Source organism: Budorcas taxicolor, chromosome 24, assembly GCF_023091745.1.
Source record: "Budorcas taxicolor isolate Tak-1 chromosome 24, Takin1.1, whole genome shotgun sequence".
Lineage (NCBI taxonomy): Eukaryota > Metazoa > Chordata > Mammalia > Artiodactyla > Bovidae > Budorcas > Budorcas taxicolor.
The window spans coordinates 14,456,186-14,477,477 of record NC_068933.1 but is presented as its reverse complement, the minus strand read 5'-3'; the positions used below and the strand labels follow the sequence as shown (position 1 = coordinate 14,477,477).

Sequence of the window (21,292 nt, the reverse complement as noted above, 5' to 3'; positions counted from 1 at the left end):
GAAGCAGACCAGGAGTGGAGTCCAGCAGAGCTGCAACATTGTGGCTGAACGGTGAGTGATGCCGTCGCGCCGTCAGTCCTAGGCTGGTTCCCTCCACCACCACCCCCTGCCCCCAAGCCCAGCGCCTGCCCTGGGGACCTGCAACGGCCTGCAGCTACCCCGAGGAGGAGACAGGATGCAGGCACGATCCGGCGGCGGATCCTTTGTTTTGCCACGACAGCGAGGGCGGGAACGAGCGCTGAAGCCCGCAGATGCAGAGACACGGGGCTGGGGCGGGGGATTGGAGGCCGGGCCGGGAGACGGTGATCCGGCTGCAGGAGCCGAACCCCGGGGGACCGAGAATGAGCCGAGGATAGAGGCTGGATCGGGGGGTGGCGGGAGACCGGCCAGACAGCGGGAGGCTGGGGAGCGGACACCTGGCCGCAGACGCCGAGCCCGGGGGACAGGTGGCCTGGCCGAGAATGGGGGGAGGGGGGGAGGGTCGGGAGACCCGGTCGGAACGCTGAAGCCTGGTAGCAGGAGGCTTGACCCTGGTGGCTGAGCTGGGGGAGGAGAGGCGCGGGGAGGCCAGGCGGGAGCGCCGAGGCTGAGTGGTGGAGGTGGGACTCGGGAGAGGGAGGCAGAGGAAATCGCAGGCTGAAATTTGAATAGGAAAGGTGGTGAGGAAGATGAGCGCGGAGGGTAGATGGCCTGAGGGCAGGAGCCTGGCTGGCGCTGTTTCCGAGGCTTTGGCCCTCGGGGCTTATCCTCCTGTTTCAGACGAGGATTTGGCCTCTGCTGCCTTTGTCTAGATTTTTTTTTTTTCAGGTTGAAATGGTGTGACTCTGCTTTTCAAAGAGGTGATTTCAAGTGTATGCGTGGTCAGTCGCTCAATCGTGTCCAACTCTTTGCGACCCCATGGACTGTATAGCCCGCCAGGCTCCTCGATCTAGGGGATTCTCCAGGCAAGAATACTGGAGTGGGTTGCCATTTCCTCCTCCAAGGGATCTTCCCTACTCAGGGATGGAAGCTGCCTCTTCTGCATTGGCAGGCGGATTCTTTACCACTTAGCCACCCGGGAAGTCCCAGTTTCAAGTATTAAACTCCTGTTCATTTTCAGACCTGAAGGCTTACATGAATCCTTCTAGCTCGTGCTGATGACTATTTTTCCTGGCCCAAATCCCTTAGGCTGTGATATTCCCACATCTCCTACATCGCAGGCTTTTTAAACGTCTGAATCACTTTAAGGAAGCCTATGTGAAATCCTCTCAGCCCAAGTTGAATAAGAGTTCCTTAGTCACTCCTGTTTCCAGTGGGTCTGCTATCAAACCTTACTTCCCAAGGCAGCAGCCTCTTTCCCAGTTCTCAGGATGTGGCTCCCATGCCAAAAACTAGGAACCAACCTTCTCAGCTAACTCTCCCGGCTCCTCCAGTTGGTGGCCAAGCCTCTTAGACCTCCTGAAATCCAGTGGATCTAGCCTTTTCTCTCCATCTCAGATTCAAGCCACCCTAGATGGACAGGGAGGCCTGGCGTGCTGCGACTCATGGGGCTGAGCGACTGAACTGAATTGACTGAAGCGCTCAGCTGGCTATAGGAGCCTCCTCATTGGCCTCCATTATGTCTGTGTCCTCTGCCCTTCTCCAGTCGCTGAGGCATCTTACAGAATAAAAATCCAGAAAGCTGTTCCTTTGCCCGAAGGATAAATCCAGCCCCTTAACAGTTAACAAAGTCAAGCACAGGTTGGCTCCTTGGTCCATTCCGCTGCCTTATCTGTCACATTCTGCACAGCCATGCTGATCTCAACAGCAACTATCCTCTTCCTCAAACAGTCTTGCCTTCCCCCTCTCTTCCCATAACGACACCTTTCCTTGAGAAACTTCTGATGCTTATGTTCTGATTCAACATTTCAAGGTTGCTGCTGCTGCTGCTAAGTCGCTTCAGTCGTGTCCGACTCTGCGACCCCATAGACGACAGGCTCCCCCATCTCTGGGATTCTCCAGGCAAGAATACTGGAGTGGGTTGCCATTTCCTTCTCCAATGCATAAAAGTGAAAAGTGAAAGGGAAGTCGCTCAGTCGTGTCCGACTCCTAGCGACCCCATGGACTGCAGCCCACCAGGCTCCTCCATCCGTTGGATTTTCCAGGCAAGAGTACTGGCGTGGGGTGCCATTGGTTAAGTCTTATCTATTTTGTATTCCTTTTGCATCCGCCTGGTCCTGAGAGGAAAAAGAGTCATATCCTTTGCAGGTGCTTTTTACATTCTCCTCTATTAGCTCCTAAGCAAATTCCACACGGAACTCTGGCTTGTTATCTTGTTGCTTGTCTTTCTTCATATCCAGGACCTGGTACAAATGAATGCCAATACTACAATATTATGCTTTTTTTTATTGATAATTATGCCCTATCTAGAAAAAAATGAATGTATTTTAAGGTTACTTAGCAAATTATAATTAAATGATGCGTACTAGAAAGGAATGGTAGAGGTGAAATACAGGATTTGCTCTGACAGTGTGTGTATGCAGGATGGTGCTGAGCAAGCTGCATAGACCTGCCTGTGTCAAAATGCACTCTGCCACTTTGAATATATTAGAGTTACGTGATCTCTAAGAATGAAATGTAAAAGTTTAAACCATCCCTACCCCAACCTGCTGTTTGAGATTTGGTTTTGCTTTGCTCTTTTGCAATGAAGGCTTTTGAAGGTTAAAATGTGTTTTAATGAATGAAGGAATGAACAGTAAGTTGCAGTGTAGCAATAAAACCTGTTCCCAGTAAGAAAGAAGAGAAACATATCTAGCTACGTCAGATTTGCTTTCACAATCCTGAAAAAAGAGGCCTAGCCTCCTTGCATTTTAAGAGACTGCAATCTGATAGAGGCAATTATAACTGATTTTAAGAGACTGACGTCTGATAGAGGCAGTTACAATGCTTCCTCACTGTTTTGCTTTCACACCTAATTTAACACAACCTCCTACTGCTTCAGCCCCTTGTGACGCTGAAAACCAGTCTTTCTGTGAATGGCATTAGGTCAGTTCTGGTGCCTAGTATGAGTTCTTTAGGCTCTGCCTCGAAGATGGAAGCACTGGTGTTTGGATCTACAAGACGTAGAGTGCTTAGACTGTTAGCTACTGTTGTGCACGCTTGCAACAAATCCAAGTAAAATGGAGGGGGATAGGGGCTGGGCTGTCATAGAACCTGAGGCCACTTCCCAAAGGCAGTACTTTCCTGGTTCATCCATAAATCAGGCAGCAGTTAATATACGTACTTTGGAGGGTTATTATGGGGATAAAATGAGATAATGTCTGTGACAATGCTCTGTAAATCTCTATGTAATGTTATTTAATTCTCCACCTATTTTGTTCTTCAAATTGTTTTGAGAGTATCTGCATTAGAGTAGAGTAAGACAAAGTTCCCCTGGTGGCTCAGTGGTAAAGCATCCACGTCCCAGTGCAGGAGATACAGGTTAGTTCCCTGGAGGAGGAAGTGGCAGCCCACTGCAGTTTTCTTGCCTGGACAATCCCATGGACAGAGGAGCCTGACTGGCTACAATCCGCAGAGTCGCAAAGAGTCAGACACAGCTGAGCACACGACGAAGTTCTCTTTTTGGTACTGTACATCGGCACCTGTCTTGTTGAGCCACTTTTGAATATAGTGAGCTTCAGGGCAGGTCACACACAGGGATAGATCTTATTCTCCATTACTTCAAACACTCAGGGTTTATGACACCCCCACACAGTTGGTGTTCAGTCAGTTGTTCCGGCACAAATGAATAAACATTACTGACCCTGGCTTTTCGCAGTTTCAGACTTTCTTTGGCAGGTGGTTGTAAAACTGAATTGTTTCTACAAAGGATTGATTTTCAGTGGGAGGAAGGAGGTCTTAGAGGTTATCTGTAATTTTTATAAAAGGCATCCCAGAGCCTTCATTCAAGGTTTATTTCATAATACTTAGGTCGGCAAGGACTTCCCGTTTCTTCTTCTGCCCCGTCAGGGATACCATCTTAGGATGGCATCAGGTGAGGGGATGTAGCCCCTTGGCGCTCAGTAAGCATTGTGTCCGTTCTGGCTTGTGGCTTCGAGTAGTGGGCAGCCCTCCTGTCTGTCTCCCTGGTGGTGTGGGCCTTGCCAGAGAAAAGGAAAGAATGGTTTTGTTCGTGTGGCGCAACGGAACTAAGTTTCTTCTGTATTTAATTTTACTTGCCATGTGTGAAATTCCTCCTTTATTACAAAATAAATATTAACAATCTGACTTCACCAGGCCAAATGATAGTATCCAGTTTGGTGATTCTTCCCAAAGAAATGCAGGGACGAGTTAGGAAATTATTTCAGTAAAAGCTCTAGGATGTCACAGCGGAAATCTCCACTTATCCAAACTATTGTGAAAAAAAGAAAATCTTGTTTCTCTTTCACTTACCAAATCTAGAAACATGACTGCTTTTGAGATTTTTGTCCTCTCTCAATTCAGTTCAGTCGCTCAGTCGTGGTCCAGCTCTTTGCGACACCATGAACTGCAGCACGCAAGGCCTCCCTGTCCATCACCAACTCCTGGAGTTTACTCAAACTCATGTCCATTGAGTCGGTGATGCCATCCAACCATCTCATCCTCTGTCGTCCCCTTCTCCTCCTGCCTTCAGTCGTTCCCAGCATCACGGTCTTTTCAAATGAGTCAGTTCTTCGCATCAGGTGGCCAAAGTATTGAAGTTTCAGCTTCAGCACCAGTCCTTCATCATTTGTTCTCTCTAGTTGGTAATAAATGTAATCCCGATGTTTTTCAAGTTCCTTGGCCAAAGTACCGGCCACCTGTCTTGTCTGTAGGATCTGTAACCATATGTGGAACCACTGTACATGAAGGGACATGCGCATCTGTGGATTTTGGTATGGGGGCAGCAAGGGTGGGGTGGGGAATGAAGGGGAGGTGGGTGTCCTGGAATGAATCCTCCACAGATACTGAAGAAGGACTAAATAATCTCCCCAGAAATCATAGCGAAAAGTCTTCACCTTTCCTTTAGAGACAAGCAGAGATATAGAAAAAACTGCTCGATGCTTAATAGGAAAGTTATTCCTATTTTGTAATTTTACTTTTAGAAGTAAATTACCTAGTGGCCCCCCAAACACCATAACCATCATTCCTGTTTTCTTCATGAATTAGAGAAAGTGTACTTTATACTATTTCATTGTCCCTGCAGTCAGTTTCTATCATGTTATTTATGCTTTCTGTCTCAGTATTTCTAGGTCATGGATTTGTTTCCTTCCTTGAAATTAGTGATAGCATTACTCCTCCTAGGTAGTAGTAACATGGAGAAGTGAGGGAAGCTGACAGATCCTAGTTAGGACAGAGTCCTAAGTTACTTATCTGCTGTAAGCCTCAGTCAGCTGAACTATGAAAATGGAAATCACTATGCCTCAAAGCATCGTTGGAAGGACCTTTAGCTTTCGAATCATCTGGCTCTTAGAGCTTCATTGGCAAGTGTTTAATGGATCTAGGAATTCAGAGGCTTGATTATAAGAGCCAGGTTCCAGGCTCCCACCTAATAGCAACTGGTCTACCTTAGAATTCCCCTAGGACCCAAAATGTGTTCAGAAATTTATCATGAGCACCCTGAACTGATGGGAAGAATTATATACTCAGTACAGTAAGAAGCAGTTAGTGTTAAGTCCATTGGTATGCTGCAATGTATTTTTAAGCCCCTATTGTGTATTTTTCCTATTTATGTTTGGTCAAATGACAGTGTTCTAAGAATTGAAACTCCTTGTCATCATACAGGCCATTTTTCCCCCTTGGGGGACAATTTTTTTTATCCTTCTGAGATGAGATCACCACACCTAGAATAACTTATATTCAGCCAGGCATTCGTTAATGGAGATGAGGTCATACTGAGTTTAACCCCTTTGGTTCTGCAGAAACCAAAGCGCTGCTCCCAAGAGTGTGGATTAGATGCTTTCGTGTGGGAAAAACAGATGGTGACAGGCAGAAAGCAAATGTCTGATGCAGTGAGGATTTTACTTACCATTATATAAATTGTCAATAGTCTATGAATAATAAAGGGAACAAAATAATACATTATAGTATTTGTTCCTGAGAAATCCTTATCAAATAGAAAAATCCTATTCTAAGAGAATTCAGGTGTTTTTTTTTCCTTTCAGCCATCAAATACCTTATTGAAACAAAATTGTCTCTGATGTCTAATTTTGGAAATTATTAATTACAGTTACTTATATTAACGATAATCTAGCTGAAATTTTTTTAACTTTTAAGAATGATTTGGTTAAAGAAAGTTGATTAAATGTATGAAAAGGAAGTTATTACTTGAAAGTCACCTTATATTTAGATGAAATCTTAACCATGGTGTAAACCAAGAAGCCAAACACAGTTGACCCTTGAACAACAGAAGGGACTCTCCCCACAGTTGAAAATCTGAGTGTATAATTTATAGCAGGCACTTCGTATCCACAGTTCCATGTCCGTGGATTTCAGCCAACCTTGGATGGTGTAATGCTGTAGATTTGCTATTTTAAAAAATCCACGTGTAAGTGGACCTGTCCCATTCAAACCCCAGTTGTTCAAGAGACAGCTGTATTTTAAAACTCTGGAAAGCTGGCTGCTATGTAAATCTAAACCTCCTATTATCAGTCACAAGGATAGAATAACTTTATTCCCAGAGCTTTATTGATGGCAAGAAATAAAAAATTGTTAGAAGTTAGTATTTCAGTCCAATAATCACTCTTTGCAGAAGTATTTGGTAAAAAGACCTTAAGGCCTTGATCACTGATGGAACATAGCAGCATTTAGGGGTTCCTGAATATATACAGTATACCCCACACTTGGCAAACTTACTCAAAGGGCCAGTTTGAGGCAAAACCCTGGAGCCAGAAAGACACTGGCAGGAGCTCTGTGTTCCCCTTCAGAAATTATCTTTATTAAGTCTTATTTTCCCATTCCACTGTGTTTTCACTCCAGATTTTCCACAAGCTGGCTGGAAAGTCTCGAAATATAGATAATACTGTTTTCTCATGGATTACAATATAATATCAATAAACCATTTGTTATGTATCTGCCTACGTTTCCACAATTACTAGCTACCCTGTACTGTTCTCTCAATTAATCAGAGCTTTATTTTTAAATAAAAATAAACCAAAGCTTAACCAAAGCTTTATTTTTCAACTATGGGTAGATAATTATTTTGACATGCACTGAGGCAAGTTGGCCTCCGTATTTCTGGTTCGAGGAAGTTTGAGATTTCTCTGTACCTAATAATACATGTTTATTGTACTTATGGAAGAAAAAGAGAAAGACAGACTGGGATGTGATCCACAGCAGTCAAGGAAGTGTTGTTGCTTTCAGAAGAGTGCATGTTTTTGCATGTTCAGCCGCTCAGTCATGTTCAGCTCTTTGTGATCCTTTTGGACTGTAACCTCTCAGGCTTCTCTGTCCATGGGATTTTCATACGTAACATACCCTTATTATTGCTTTCGAAACAGGGCTGAGAGCTGAAATTGGCTAGCACAGTACTGGTTGATACAGTCCACCACTGTTGAAAGATATATTTTATAAAATAATCTGTGTTACTATTTCCTAACTTTTAAAAAGATGTTACAGAAAAAAAATACAAAAACATTGAAGAGTAATTAAGTTGCCAGTAATCCCATCACCCAGAGATAGTTACTGTTAATAAACAGGTTAAAAGGTAAAGATGCTATATAACCAGTGTATTGGCTACATCGAGGCTTCACTGTTTCTCTGTCCAAGTTTTCAATATTTTGATGAGTAGTGCATATGCCTCCCCTTCTCTCCTCTCCCTAATCTCTAGATTAGGGTTACTAGAGGAAGTAGGGCCAGCGAGAGGTTTTGCTTTAAACTGTGTTGAGCTGGAAATGTTTGCTTCCTTAGGCTGCATTCTTAGCAGTATAAGTCTCCTAGAGCACACTTTAAGGCTTCTGTTGAGACATGGCGAGACATGTTATCAACATGTTCTCAGGAGGTAATACCAACTTGTGTCCCTCCCACTCATGTCTGGACACGCCTGTCTCATACACCTGTGCTAGATGTATGCATGGTTAGTTTTTGTATTACGTGGTAAAATGCATTTATTTATTGGGGATTTTTGTCTCTGTTTTCTAACGAGAGAGCAAGTGGATGTGATCCTACGAGGAGTTCCTCATCCTCCTTGCATCCAGGTTACCAGCCTTCATACTTTGTGCCACACAGTTTGTCTTCCTTGCATGACAATGGATGAGTCTTTCAGTTCAGTCGCTCAGTCGTGTCTGACTCTTTGCGACCGCATGAATTGCAGCACGGCAGGCCTCCCTGTCGAGCCTTTACTTGTTCTTTGTTTAGTTGCCACGTCGTGTCCAGCTCTTTGTGACCCCATGGACTGCAGCACACCAGGCATCCCTGTCCTTCACTATCTCCCAGAGTTTGCCCAAACTCATGGCCATTAAGTTGGTGATGCCATCCAACCATCTCATCCTCTGTCGTTCCCTTCTCCTCCTGCCTTCAGTCTCTCCCAGCATCAGGGTCTTTTCCAATGAGTCAGCTTTTTGCATCAGGTGGCCAAAGGATTAGAGCTTCAGCCTCCTCATCAGTCCTTTCAAAGACTGTTTAGGACTGATTTCCTTTAGGATGGACTGGTTGGATCACCTGCAGTCCAAGGGACTCTCAAGAGTCTTCTCCAACACCACAGTTCAAAAGCATCAATTCTTTGGTGCTCAGCTTTCTTTATAGTCCAACTCTCACATCCGTACATGACTACTGGAAATAGCTTTGACTAGACGGACCTTTGTCAGCAAAGTGATGTCTCTGCTTTTTAATATGCTGTCCAGGATTATCATAGGTGTTCTTGTTCTTACCTGAGGCCAATACCTCTCTCTCCATATGTGAACTAGATTCACAGACTCTCTCATTCGTTCAAGAACTTTGTTCTTTTTCTCCTATTGCCTTATTAATTTCTCACTTTCTGTGGATGATTCTCATCAGCATAAAAGCATGCCTAAGATGGCTCGTCTTTAAAACCAGGCCAAACAGGAAGTGTCCTCTACTCCTGGTCCCACTTCAGCTATCATCCCCTCTCCTTGCCCCTTCACAGTAGAACTATGTTGACTTACTCATGTTGTGTTTATTCATTTTTTCTTTTCCCTTTGTCTCCTCAACCCACTGCTGCTGCTGCTGCTAAGTCGCTTCAGTCATGTCCGACTCTATGCGACCCCATAGACAGCAGCCCACTAGGCTCCCCCATCCCTGGGATTCTCCAGGCAAGAACACTGGAGTACCCACTGCAGCAACAATCCTTTTAAAGTATAATTTTCAAAAGGTATAAAATTGGATGCTGTGTAAATATGGAATACATGTCAAATATCTTATTCAGTTAACTGATAATAGAACTAGTAGGATAAGACCAGTTCAAAGGAGACTTTAAACAACAAACATAGATATAAATGGTTGGAAACAATGAAATGAATTTGTTAGTAGAAGGGAAACTGGTTAATATCCTGTAGAACAATAAAGTGTTATTTGAGAGGGTCATCTTTTCTGCAAGTTGCAAATTAGTTATATCACTTCAAGACAAAATTTATTTTCACTGCTGTCAGTAAGAGTCATTTGCATGGCTTCCCTTTCCTGTGGCTTAACTTCCTACAAGTTGTAAAATAGCCTAGTCAGGGAGTCAGTCAAAAGAGGACGCCCTGTACAAATGAACTTATCTACAGAACAGAGATGGAGTTACAGATGTAGAAAATGAAACTTAACGGTTACCAGGGGGTAAAGGGCAGGGGCGGGAGGGATAAATTAGGAGATAGGGATTGACATACACACAGTGTGTGTGCTTAGTCTCTCAGCCGCTTCCGACTCTTTGCAACCCTTTGGAATGTAGCCCACCAGGCTCCTCTGTCCATGGGAATTTTCAGGCAAGAATACTGGACTGGGTTGCCATTTCCTCCTGCAGGAGATATTCCTGACCCAGGGATCAGACCCACGTCTCTTGTGTCTGCTGCATTGCAGGCGGATTCTTTACCCACTGAGCCACTGGGGAGACCCTATATACACACTACTATATATAAAATATGTATATATTTGAAGTCGCTCAGTCGTGTCCAACTCTTTGTGACCCCATGGACACCAGGCTCCTCCGTCCATGGGGTTTTCTAGGCAAGAGTACTGGAGTGGGTTGCCATGTCCTTCTCCAGAGAATCTTCCTGACCCAGGGATCGAACACAGGTCTCCCGCATTGTAGACAGACGCTTTACTGTCTGAGCCGCCAGGGAAGTCATATATAAAATAGATAACTAATAAGGCCCTACAATATAGCACAGGGAACTCTACTCAATATTCTGTAATAACCTATATGGGAAAAGAATCTAAAAAAGATTGGATATATGTATAATTGATTCTCTTTGCTGTAGCACAACACTGTAAACCACTTATACTCAAATAAAAAAAATGTTTAATCTTTTAAAAAAAAAAACCTATAAAATCAGATAATCCCTGAGCTTTCTCTGACAATTATGCCCAGCATCACCCTGCTGCTGGGAAAGATTGAGGGCAGGAGGAAAAGGGTACGACAGAGGATGAGATGGTTGGATGGTATCACCGACTTAATGGACGTGGGTTTGGGTGCATTCCGGGAGTTGGTGATGGACAGGGAGGCCTGGCGTGCTGTGGTTCATGGGGTCGCAAAGAGTTGGACACGACTGAGCGACTGAACTGAACTGAACCCGAAAATAATATCCAGTAATTTCTTTTGCCTATTTCCAAGTCTTGGACAATTTTTCCTGACAATCTCTACTGTCCCCATAACTTTCTTGCCTAAGCTAATGGTCTTCTGTTCCCATCTGAACTGAACTTTTAGCGAGATTTGTAATGATCAAATGCTCATTGAAAGACTTCTGCACACTTTGGTACACCCCAGTTACCTGATGTCCTCTCATTTCTTGTACCTCTCTTGAGTCTCTTGCTGGCTCTACTTCCTCTAGTAACCCTTTCATTGTCAGAGTGCCCCAGTATGTCTCCAGCCTTGAGCTCTCTCTGAGTTCCAGACTCTTAATTACCTATATCCACTGTTCAACTCTAGTCCTAGACTCCCTCCCTAGGAGGGAGTCCTGTGGATGGGGATTTCTGATTCTAGCATAAGAGTAAGGTTAAAAGTTCTGTTTAGGTTGGAGTTTTAAGATAGGCAGGGCTTCTAGAGGCTGGAGAAAGGTTGTTGTCCCTGTTTTTCTATATTCTTTATTTAAGGAGGCAGATTAATGGTCATAGGAAGTACCTTTTGCTTTTGGAAAACCAGAGAAGATCTGGCAGAACTCCAGACAAATAGTGAGGGACTGGCTTCTCCCAAGGCAGCCAGCGGGAGAGGGAAGAAGAAGACCGCCATCATTAGCTCTATGGCTGCAGACAAAGTCATTTCACCACTAAGGGCTGGATTTCCTGGCTTTTTGGGTTGTTGGGAAGATAAAAGATAAGATGCCTAGCACAGCACCTGCTGTGTAATAAATGGTCAATAAGTGGTAGCTGCTTTGACTAGAAGGACTCATTCACTGTGCAAGGTAAACAGAATTACCTGATGGGAGAATGGAAGCAGGAACTGTAGTTTTTACTTCCAGGTTTCGTCAAGCCAGTCGACCACCTTAAATGAGAAAGTAGGGTTCTCGTGTCTAGTTTAAGAGTAAAGGTTTTGTGGAGGTTTGGAACTTCTGGCACCGAATCTCTTGGGAATCTAAGCATCATAAAATTGTGTTATTTGAGGCATACCATTGCTATGGGAAGTTTTCAGGTTTTGTCTTAACTGTGTTGAACTAGAAGACAGTTCTTAACCAATGATGGGATCTGTTGCAGTAGAAACGAGCCGCGATCTGTATCTTGATCTAGAGGAGCAGCCAAATGTAAAACTGTATCAGGCCGCACACTTCTTATCTGTGCTCTGCATGCATTTCATAACTCAATTAAAAAGGAAGGAGAGAAAAGGGCTACATTGTGTGCACCTTTATAGAAGACTGTTGTTCTCAGGTTTGACTCAAACAAGCCTTGCACGACAGGGATGAAGCTGGGGAGTGACGGTACTGCTGATGTGAAAATGTCCATATAGCGCGTTTATTTAGATAAATAATCATTGGCATAATTAATATAATGCTGTGATCTTAGAATGACTGCTTTTGATTGACATCTATTTTCTTTATATTCTAGTAAATAAGAAGTATCCATGGAGAACACTGAAAATTCAGTGGATTCAAAATCCATTAAAACTTCAGAGACGTGAGTATTTAAAAGGAATCTCATACCAGCAAGGAGGGTGGGTGTGTGTAGTATGATACAGCAAACTCAGAGGAAGCAGAAAGAATTGGGGCTTTCAAACCGGAGAGGCCCAGATGACTTCTTACCTCATGTGACAGCTGTGTGACTGTACACATGTTAAATTGTCCTCTCTGAGTCTCCTTAAAATAAAACTTAGATAGAATACGGGGAGGTTGAGGGGTGCCTGACCTGTGGTTGGAGACCCCTCTCTGGTAGCGGGATGACCCAGGAGAGGCAGATGCACCTTCTTGAATCTCTGCAGGATAAGAGGTTTGTGTTTTGGGGTGGTTTTTTTTGGTCTCCTGTTTATGAGTTTTAAGGCTAAGGTAAAATGCAAGTTCTCAGTCTGGGGAAGAATTGCCTGGTTATAGATTATCTTTCCCCCTTTTTTGTTTCCTTCCCAGTCTTCCTTTTTGGAATATTCTGTTTATTAATACTTCAATAGATGGATAAAGGGAAAAGATAAAACTCAAAACACTCTTAATTTAATCCATGTCTGTTATTATCCCTTTGGGATCTCTTGGGGTACATTTAATTCTAAACGTTTCTTCTTGAGGTATAGTATTATTGTTCTGGACCACCTAGGGAATTATATTAATTTTAGTACTAAACAGTACTAAACAGTTACAGCAGAGCTATTACTAGATTACTAATAAAGATTTTTGCAGTATTTGTTTAGCAAAAGAATTTGCCTAAAAATTAAACTGTTGAAATGCAATCTCATCTTAGAGGTAAGATTGGTCTTCCTCTTTTGTCTTTTTAAAAACCCTTTTAAAGTGATTTACACATTTTGCTACCTTTTCCTATGATACAGAGTATAATTTACTACTTTACTCTTTTCCCAACAATTTTTTAAAAAATTGCATATAATGTGAAATACTCCTAGGCTGAGTGTATGGGGTACATGAACAATAGGTATCAGTGTTTCGTTGTTGTTTCCTGATTCCTGGCCAGGTCAGGGGTCAGGCTTGTAGACTGTTCTGATCAAGTTTTATTGAAAAATAGCCACCCCCGTTTATTTACATACTGTCCAGGGCCACTTCCACCAGCTGGATGAAGTGGCTAAGTATAAAATGTATTTAATGAAATTTTAATAAAATGTAAAGGAAAACAATATAAAGCGTGAACCCTGTAGTTCGACAGATGCTCTCAGTCTTGTGTCTTACACGGGCTGCATAACTGTTAGCCTCATCGTAATCACTTCCTTATCTGTGAAGTGGGTTTTTGTGAAATTTTAGGGAGGAGAAGCCTGTTGCATACAACCTGGCACATTACATTCAACACGTGTTAACTGTTCTTACGTGTTAGAGAAGTCTCTGTTCATGCGAAGAGCAGCATTTGGTCACTTCTCTCTTTGTAAACTGTTGTCTGATTTACAAACAGAACGATCTTACACGGAAGCAAATCAGTGGACTCCGGAATATCCTTGGAAGAGAGTTACAAAATGGATTATCCTGAAATGGGTTTATGTATAATAATTAATAATAAGAACTTCCACGAAAATACTGGTATGTGTCGTGATAGTTTTTAAACCTTTACAAGTATTTGTACCATTTATATTTGGTATAGTATAAAAAAACAGAACTCATGTTATTAGTTAATAAACTAATGACATAGAATAGCCATGAAGTAAAAACAGAGCCAGGATCCTACGAATCCTTCAACAGGAACTCGTAAACCTTCTCTGTATGATCAAAATCTCCCTCTTCTATCCGAACGTTGACCTCTTCTGCCCTGACTTCTCTCTGTTGGTTTTTTTTTTTTTTTTTTTTTGGCTGTGCTGTGTCTTCATTGGTGCATCAGGGCTTTCTCTAGTTGCAGCTAGCGGGGGCTACTCTAGTTACAGAGCACGAGCCATAGAGTGTGCGGCCTTCAGTAGTTACGGCCCACGGGGCTTAGCTGCCCCGTGACATGTGGGATCTTTTCCAACCAGGGACTGAACCCATGTTCCCTGCACAAGCAGGCAGATCCTTAGCCACTAGACCACTGGGGGTGGGGGGTGAAGAAAATGGCAGCCCACTCCAGGATTCTTGCCTAGAGAATTCCGTGAACAGAGGAGCCTGGAGGGCTGCCGTCCATAGGATCGCACAGAGTCAAACATGACTGAAGCAACTTAGCATGCAAGCATGCATTGGAGAAGGAAATGGTAACCCACTCCAGGATTCTTGCCTAGAGAATTCCCTGGACAGAGGAGCCTGGAGGGCTGCCGTCCATAGGATCACATGGAGTTGGACACGACTGAAGCGACTTAGCATGCAAGCATGCATTGGAGAAGGAAATAGCAACCCACTCCAGGATTCTTGCCTGGAGAATCCCAGGGATGGAGGAGCCTGGTGGCCTGTTGTCTGTGGGGTCGCACAGAGTCGGACACAACTGAAGCAACTTAGCAGCAGCAGTCCACCGGGGAAGTCCCAGGCCTGACTTCTGTGTAACCCTTGCTTCTTTATCTTCCTGCTCCCTCTTTCATGTTAATGGAAGGATCTCACCAAATAGTAAGGAGAAGTATTTTTCCTTTCCAGGAACTGTGTGAGGCACCTCACAGAAATCTTATTTAATTCTTCTAGCAACCGTGAAAGTAACCACCATTAGTTACCGAAAGGTGAAGAGTCCTTGCACAGAGTCCCACAGACAATTTAGTAGCTGGACCTCTCGGCCTTGGTGTGCCCGACCCCCAGCCTGAGCTGGGAATCCACCCCTGTATCACTTCACCTCCTGGGCCTTTGTTTGTTCTGTTGACTTTGTCTTCCCCTGAAAAGAAGACAGACTCCCCACCTTAAAGAGACCTTATCTTTTTTATTCCTGCTGCCCCCAAAGCTTTGATCTGATTTTTGTCTCCTTCCCTAAGTCTTGACAACGCATGTTCTAAACTTGGCCTCTTCTTTCCATCACCTCGACCGCCCTATAGAAATTGCTCTTAGGGTCACAATAGCCTGATTCCCAGATCCACGTCTCAGTCCCTGTACATGTCTGGCTTGAATCTAATAGCATATTTCAGAGGTTTTTTTCTTTTTTTTTAAGAGTATATGAAAAATAAAATCCCTCATGATCCTGCTGCTGCTGCTGCTAAGTTGCTTCAGTAGTGTCCGACTCTGTGCAGTCCCATAGACGGCAGCCCACCAGGCTCCCCCGTCCCTGGGATTCTCCAGGCAAGAACACTGGAGTGGGTTGCCTTTTCCTTCTTCAACCCATGAAAGTGAAGTCGCTCAGTCGTGTCTGACTCTTAGCAACCCCACGGACCGCAGCCAATCAGGCTCTTCCGTCCATGGGATATTCCAGGCAAGAGTACTGGAGTGGGGTGCCATTGCCTTCTCCGCTTATTATCCTAAAAAAGCTAATTAACATCCTACTGTATTACTTGTAATTTTTCCTTAACAGTTTCAAAGTTAAATTTTATCCATAACATGTAAGCAATATGGTATGCTGGTTATTCCATTTAATGTAACATAAGAGTTTTTTGTATTGTTGTATAATTTCCATATCTGCTATTGTAATGATTATATAATGTCCCATTCCCGAAATAGAGTGTTCACTTGACTTGCATAATTTACCATATGAATCAACACTGACTGTTCCTTCATTTTTTTTCACTTTTAAATTGGTACTGTGATTAACTCTGAATTGGCATATTAATCATATTAGAATTTTAATTAAAGAAATTAGAATCTCCTGATTCACTTTAGGAGGCTATCTATCATAATGCTGGTGAAAAGGGGAAAAAGCAAAATTACACTGGAAAGATTAGCAGGATTGGGTGTAGATTCATTATAAGGAATGAGGAAAGCATAGTTGAAAATGAGTGTCTAAAACTGGCCCGTTTATATTGCTTTTGGCTCTAAATTGAGAGACCACCTTCAACCTTAGGTATTCTGACCCGCGTTGCTAATTATAATGCCCTCTTCCCATAGAATTTTACGTTGTTGAACTTACTGGAGTCTTGTGTTTTTCTTCCAGTTTATTGAGATATAATTGGCACACAGCACCGCATAAATTTCAGGTGTGCGGCGTGACTGGACTTCCATGCATCATGAAATGATGACCTTAATAAGCTTAGTGAACAGCCATCATCTCATATAGATATGAAATTAAAGAAATAGAAAAAAGTCTTTTCCTTGTTATAAGAACTTTTAGGATTTACTCTCTTAACAATTTTCATGTATAACGTACAGCATTGTTGGTTACGTTTATCATGTGTACATTACAGCCCAAGTTTCCCAGGCAGCTCAGTGGTAGTTAATCCACCTGCCAATGCAGGAGACGTGGGTTTGATCCCTGCGTCAGAAAGATGCCCTGGAGAAGGAAATGGCAACCCACTCCAGTATTCTTGCCTGGAGAATCCCATGGACAGGGGAGCCTGGCGGGCTACAGTCCATGGGATCACAACACAACTAAACAACAACAGCCTGAGTACTTACTTATCTTTAAAGGGGGTGGGGCACGTTGTTCAACTCTCTCCCCAAGATACTTTGGCCCATAATCTGACTTTACCTTTACAGTGAGCTCCTTTTCTGCTTTGAAATGGGAAGGTCGGGTTCTCAAAACCATCTCTGACAGCCTGGTGTCTTCTGTTCAACTATTAAGTGTCTCACAAACCAGGGCCAGAATTTAATTGCTTTGTCACACAAGTGCCCAGTGTTCCCTTTTCCAATGTCAAAACCTTGATGAGCTTACTTCTAATTTTGTAAAAATAATATATGGTGATAAGTTTCAGAAATTATAGATTAGCGAAAGAAACAAATTTAAATCATTCATAATCACACCACTCAGAGACAATCAACAATAATTTGGAGCTGGAAACACCTAGTTTTGTTTTTTTTTTCATATGTGTTGCTGCTGCTGCTGCTAAGTCAATTCAGTCGTGTCTGACTCTTTGCGACCCCATAGACGGCAGCCCACCAGGCTCCGCTGTCAATGGGACTCTCCAGGCAAGAGCACTGGAGTGGGTTGCCATTTCCTTCTCCAATGCATGAAAGTGAAAAGGGAAAGTGAAGTCGCTCAGTTGTGTCAGACTTTTAGCGACCCCATGGACTGCAGCCTACCAGGCTCCTCCACCCATGGGATTTTCCAGGCAAGAGTGCTGGAGTGGGGTGCCATTGCCTCCTCCATATGTGTTAAGTTTATCTGAGTGCCTTCCCCCTGCTATGCCTAACACTTTAGATTTTTAAATCTGAGGGCATTGTTCGGTCAGTCCATACATGCGTGTGGAAGGCGCTCTAAGGGGCGAGGAAAGCCCAGGACTACGGGGTACAGGCCACACAGCAGCTGCAGAGCCTTGTTTGAGTTCTGCTGGACTCTTCTGTGCTGTGGGTCCCACATCTCTGCAGATGAAGCCGGTCGTGATCACGGTTTCATGGTGGTCGGAAGGCTTAGAAGCTTTTGAAGTGTTAATGTGGCCTAGTGGTTTATGGGGGGTTTTTTGTTTCCCCCGAAAAGATACGATGAAACTATTGATGTATCTTAGAATTGCTGAAAACTTAGAATCAAAGAAATAGTTCCTCTGAGTGTGTGAGGTGTGTGTTGATATATACGTCTGTGTATGGTGATGTGTATGTGTTTGTGTATGTTTATGTGTGTGTGTATAATTTTTTCTTAAAAGTAGGATCCTTTTATTTTCTACTCTTTTTTTTTCTTTTAATAATAGTGACCGTTTTCCTATGGCAAAATTTTGTCTACAGAATTTCAGTGGCAACATAGTATCCCATATTATAAATGAATTGTAATTTATTTAACCAAATCTCTCTTTTTAGGCATTTAAGTCATTTGTTTATCACTGTCTAAGCAGCTGTGAAAAACATCTTTGTGACTGTAACAGAGAACACAGATAACAGATTACATCATGAAGTGTCTTGTATGCGAAGAAATGAAAGAGACTTAGTGTCACCACTGTCAGAATATTGAATTTCCTTAGCATTTGAAAGGAAGAGTTTCTTGTGGATTGTGTGGATCCCTGAATAGTTCATTTCAAAGCAGTTTATCTTTTTTTTTCATGCAATTAAAAGTAACTTTCTATTCAAGGCATGGCCTGTCGATCCGGTACAGACGTGGATGCAGCAAACCTCAGGGAAACCTTCACGAGCTTGAAATACGAAGTCAGGATTAAAAACGATCTTACATGTAAAGAAATGTTGGAATTAATGAGCGACGGTAAGAAATAATGAAAAGAATGACCTTCATTGTCCAATGTATGTACAATCTAGCTATAACCTACATGAAAGTAAAGCATGAGAATTGTGGAACTAAAGAGTACACAGCCCTACTCTGTACATTTTATGTAAGTAAAACGAGGTATTCATACCGACTCCCTAGAGTAGTCTGAGGTATGTTGCTCTTCCCCAAGCTGGGTTTACACGATCTCTTAGTTCGGTTCTCAGATTTCTTCATCTTACTCCCATACAGTACATATGAAATTGTTGAATAAAATTGCATTGGTTTTTTTTGTCTATAAATGTTTTTCCAGTTTCTAAAGAAGACCATAGCAAAAGGAACAGTTTTATTTGCGTGCTTCTAAGCCATGGTGAAGAAGGAATCATTTTTGGAACCAATGGACCCGTCGATCTGAAAAAATTAGCAAGTTTCTTCAGAGGGGACTGTTGCAGAAGTCTGACTGGAAAACCCAAACTTTTCATTATTCAGGTAATAGATAACCGAGCGATTTGGTTATTGAGGCTTCTTTAGGGATTAATTTACTCCATTGTGGATTATCCAAAGGATTTTTTTTTTTTTTCCTTGAAGCTACTAAACTATTGCTACTTTTTTATTTATTTAAACCACTGCTTAGGAGACATAGCATAAACTTTAATTTTTAGACTTCTAGCAAAATGATTCTGAATAATTAACATCAGTTTTTATAGAGCCTTTGCATTTCTTAGGAATAAGTTACGCATTTTGCACGTACACACATTTTTTTCCAATAAATGTTTCTTTTCTTTTTTTTCTAATTTTTAAATAGGTGTTTATTTTCTAACCTCTAGGCCTGCCGAGGCACAGAACTGGACTGTGGTATTGAGACAGACAGTGGTTCTGAGGACGACATGGCCTGTCAGAAAATACCAGTTGAGGCAGACTTCTTGTATGCATATTCTACAGCACCTGGTAAGAAACTTACAGATACTGAAATAGGTAGATTTTAAACACTGAAGAGTGTGTTCCAAAGGCTATAGGGATTTTGATATCCATAAAAAGCCACTGTGTCTTGTTTTAGGGTACCCTAACCACGGAAAAGTCTCAAAAAGTTGTCTTTAGCCCAGTTTGGCTAGAAAATGTGCCCGTGTAAGAAAGCACATTTGCATAATGTCATTCATGAACTTGACACCACCTGGAATCCATATTATAATACAGGCCAAGTCAGAGCTTCACCCACTTCCTGAAATAGGAGAGAGGTGTGTTTTCCAGGAATTCTTTGGGAGCTAGGAAACTGAAAGGATAAACATGAATAGCATATGAGTGGGTAGAAGTGGAACAAGAGAAAATAAGGTTAAAAATGATTTATGGCTAGGTTATCAACCTGCGCTTTGTCTGTGGTTGTATTACACGTTATGTGTGTGTGTTCTTGTCATCATATAAATTAATATATATTGATCATGTACTTGTTTACTCATACAACTAACTCAGGGTGTGTTTGGAAATACAGGGCAAGTGTATTTTTAAACAGTATAACATTTTAAAATATAGTTGATATGATTTATTTTAACCTCCAGGCATCTTTCCAGTTCAGATTAAAAGCAATGGATCCAGGGACTTCCCGGTAATCCAAGGGTTAAGACTTGGTGCTTTCACTACTGTGGGCCCGGGTTTCATTCCCAGGTCCAGGAATTAGGTCCCCCAAACCACTCAACGTGGCGAAAAACACAGCAATGAATCCACTAGTTTATCTGGGAAAATAACGATAAATACACTATTTCCCCTTTTTGGACTTTTGAATATGCTATAATATGTTTATTATACTCCATTCTTTTCCCTGTAGACAAATTTAAGACCCTCAAATGTATGTGCATACATAAGCAGGTTGTTGGATAAGCCAATCATCTCACTGCAACACCATGCTACTTATAATGATCCTTTTTTATTTCTTTGCTTTTGCATTTTCTGCCTATAAACCTGTTCTTCCCTATTGGAAGGGAAGCCCAGGAAGTAGAATTCTCACTCAGTGGTGCAGTTAGCCTGCAATTGTTTTCCTTGTCAGAAGCAGAGGTATATAGACAACATCTACTTGGTTTTTGTTTTGTTTTCCCCTGGAACCAAAGTTATGGTATATTTTTCTTTTTATGGCTAATAATACCAATGCATGTTTATGTTGTTTTTTACCTTCATGAATATGTCACAATTGATTAAATCAGCTGACATCAACTATCTGTGATATTTTGGTTATATTTTGCCCTATAGGTTACTATTCCTGGCGAAACTCAAAGTACGGATCCTGGTTCATCCAGGCTCTTTGTGAGATGCTGAAAAAGTACGCTCACAAGCTCGAGCTCATGCACATTCTTACTCGGGTTAACCGAAAGGTAGCGACAGAATATGAGTCCTTTTCCACCGATTCTGCTTTTCATGCAAAGAAACAGATTCCTTGTATTATGTCTATGCTCACAAAAGAACTGTATTTCTAATCACTAAAGACACGGATGATTTTTGTTTTTAACTTGTATGCCAAGTGACCAAACGGTGTAACTGATACTATATTTTCCTCACACCTCTAAATCTAACCTAATGACCCAGGTGATAACTTTGAAACATGCCACCTTCCTAGCAATAGAACTACTCTGCAGCTACCTCAAACACAATTGGGTAGTTGAGACTGAGTTTAACGAAGATGAAATAAAACTGGATCGTAGAAATCATTATGAGAAGAAAATGACTGTAAATTAGCAGTTCTCTTAATTACCGAGGTTTAGTGCTGATGCTATGCTACACATATTCAAGCAATGATGGAAAAAGTTAAACACTGCAGTAGTATATTTCAGTCATGTGGGTATGCCACTGTATCAGGGAACATGCCATGGTTTTTGTCAAACAACAGCAGTGATGATATGGAATGAGGTAT

At 42.3% G+C, this 21,292-nt stretch overlaps 1 protein-coding gene across 1 annotated transcript; it reads left to right on the top strand.

The window, feature by feature from the left end:
- The first annotated feature begins 13 nt into the window (after positions 1-13).
- CASP3 (caspase 3) lies at positions 14-21,015 on the top strand. Its single transcript, XM_052661483.1, has 7 exons — positions 14-51; positions 12,148-12,216; positions 13,639-13,763; positions 18,268-18,396; positions 18,710-18,885; positions 19,224-19,344; positions 20,635-21,015. The coding sequence occupies exons 2-7, from the start codon at positions 12,164-12,166 to the stop codon at positions 20,856-20,858; spliced, it is 828 nt and encodes a 275-aa protein (XP_052517443.1). The 5' UTR covers positions 14-51; positions 12,148-12,163; the 3' UTR covers positions 20,859-21,015.
- The last annotated feature ends 277 nt before the right edge of the window (positions 21,016-21,292 follow it).

What these genes read in the sequence shown, in the direction of transcription:
- CASP3 (XM_052661483.1), top strand. Translation starts at nt 12,164, where the DNA reads ATGGAGAACACTGAAAATTCAGTGGATTCAAAATCCATTAAAACTTCA. An exon ending in GAACTTCCACGAAAATACTG is followed by an intron (nt 13,764 to 18,267) that starts GTATGTGTCGTG and finishes TTTCTATTCAAG; the next exon opens with GCATGGCCTGTCGATCCGGT. An exon ending in GTTGGAATTAATGAGCGACG is followed by an intron (nt 18,397 to 18,709) that starts GTAAGAAATAAT and finishes ATGTTTTTCCAG; the next exon opens with TTTCTAAAGAAGACCATAGC.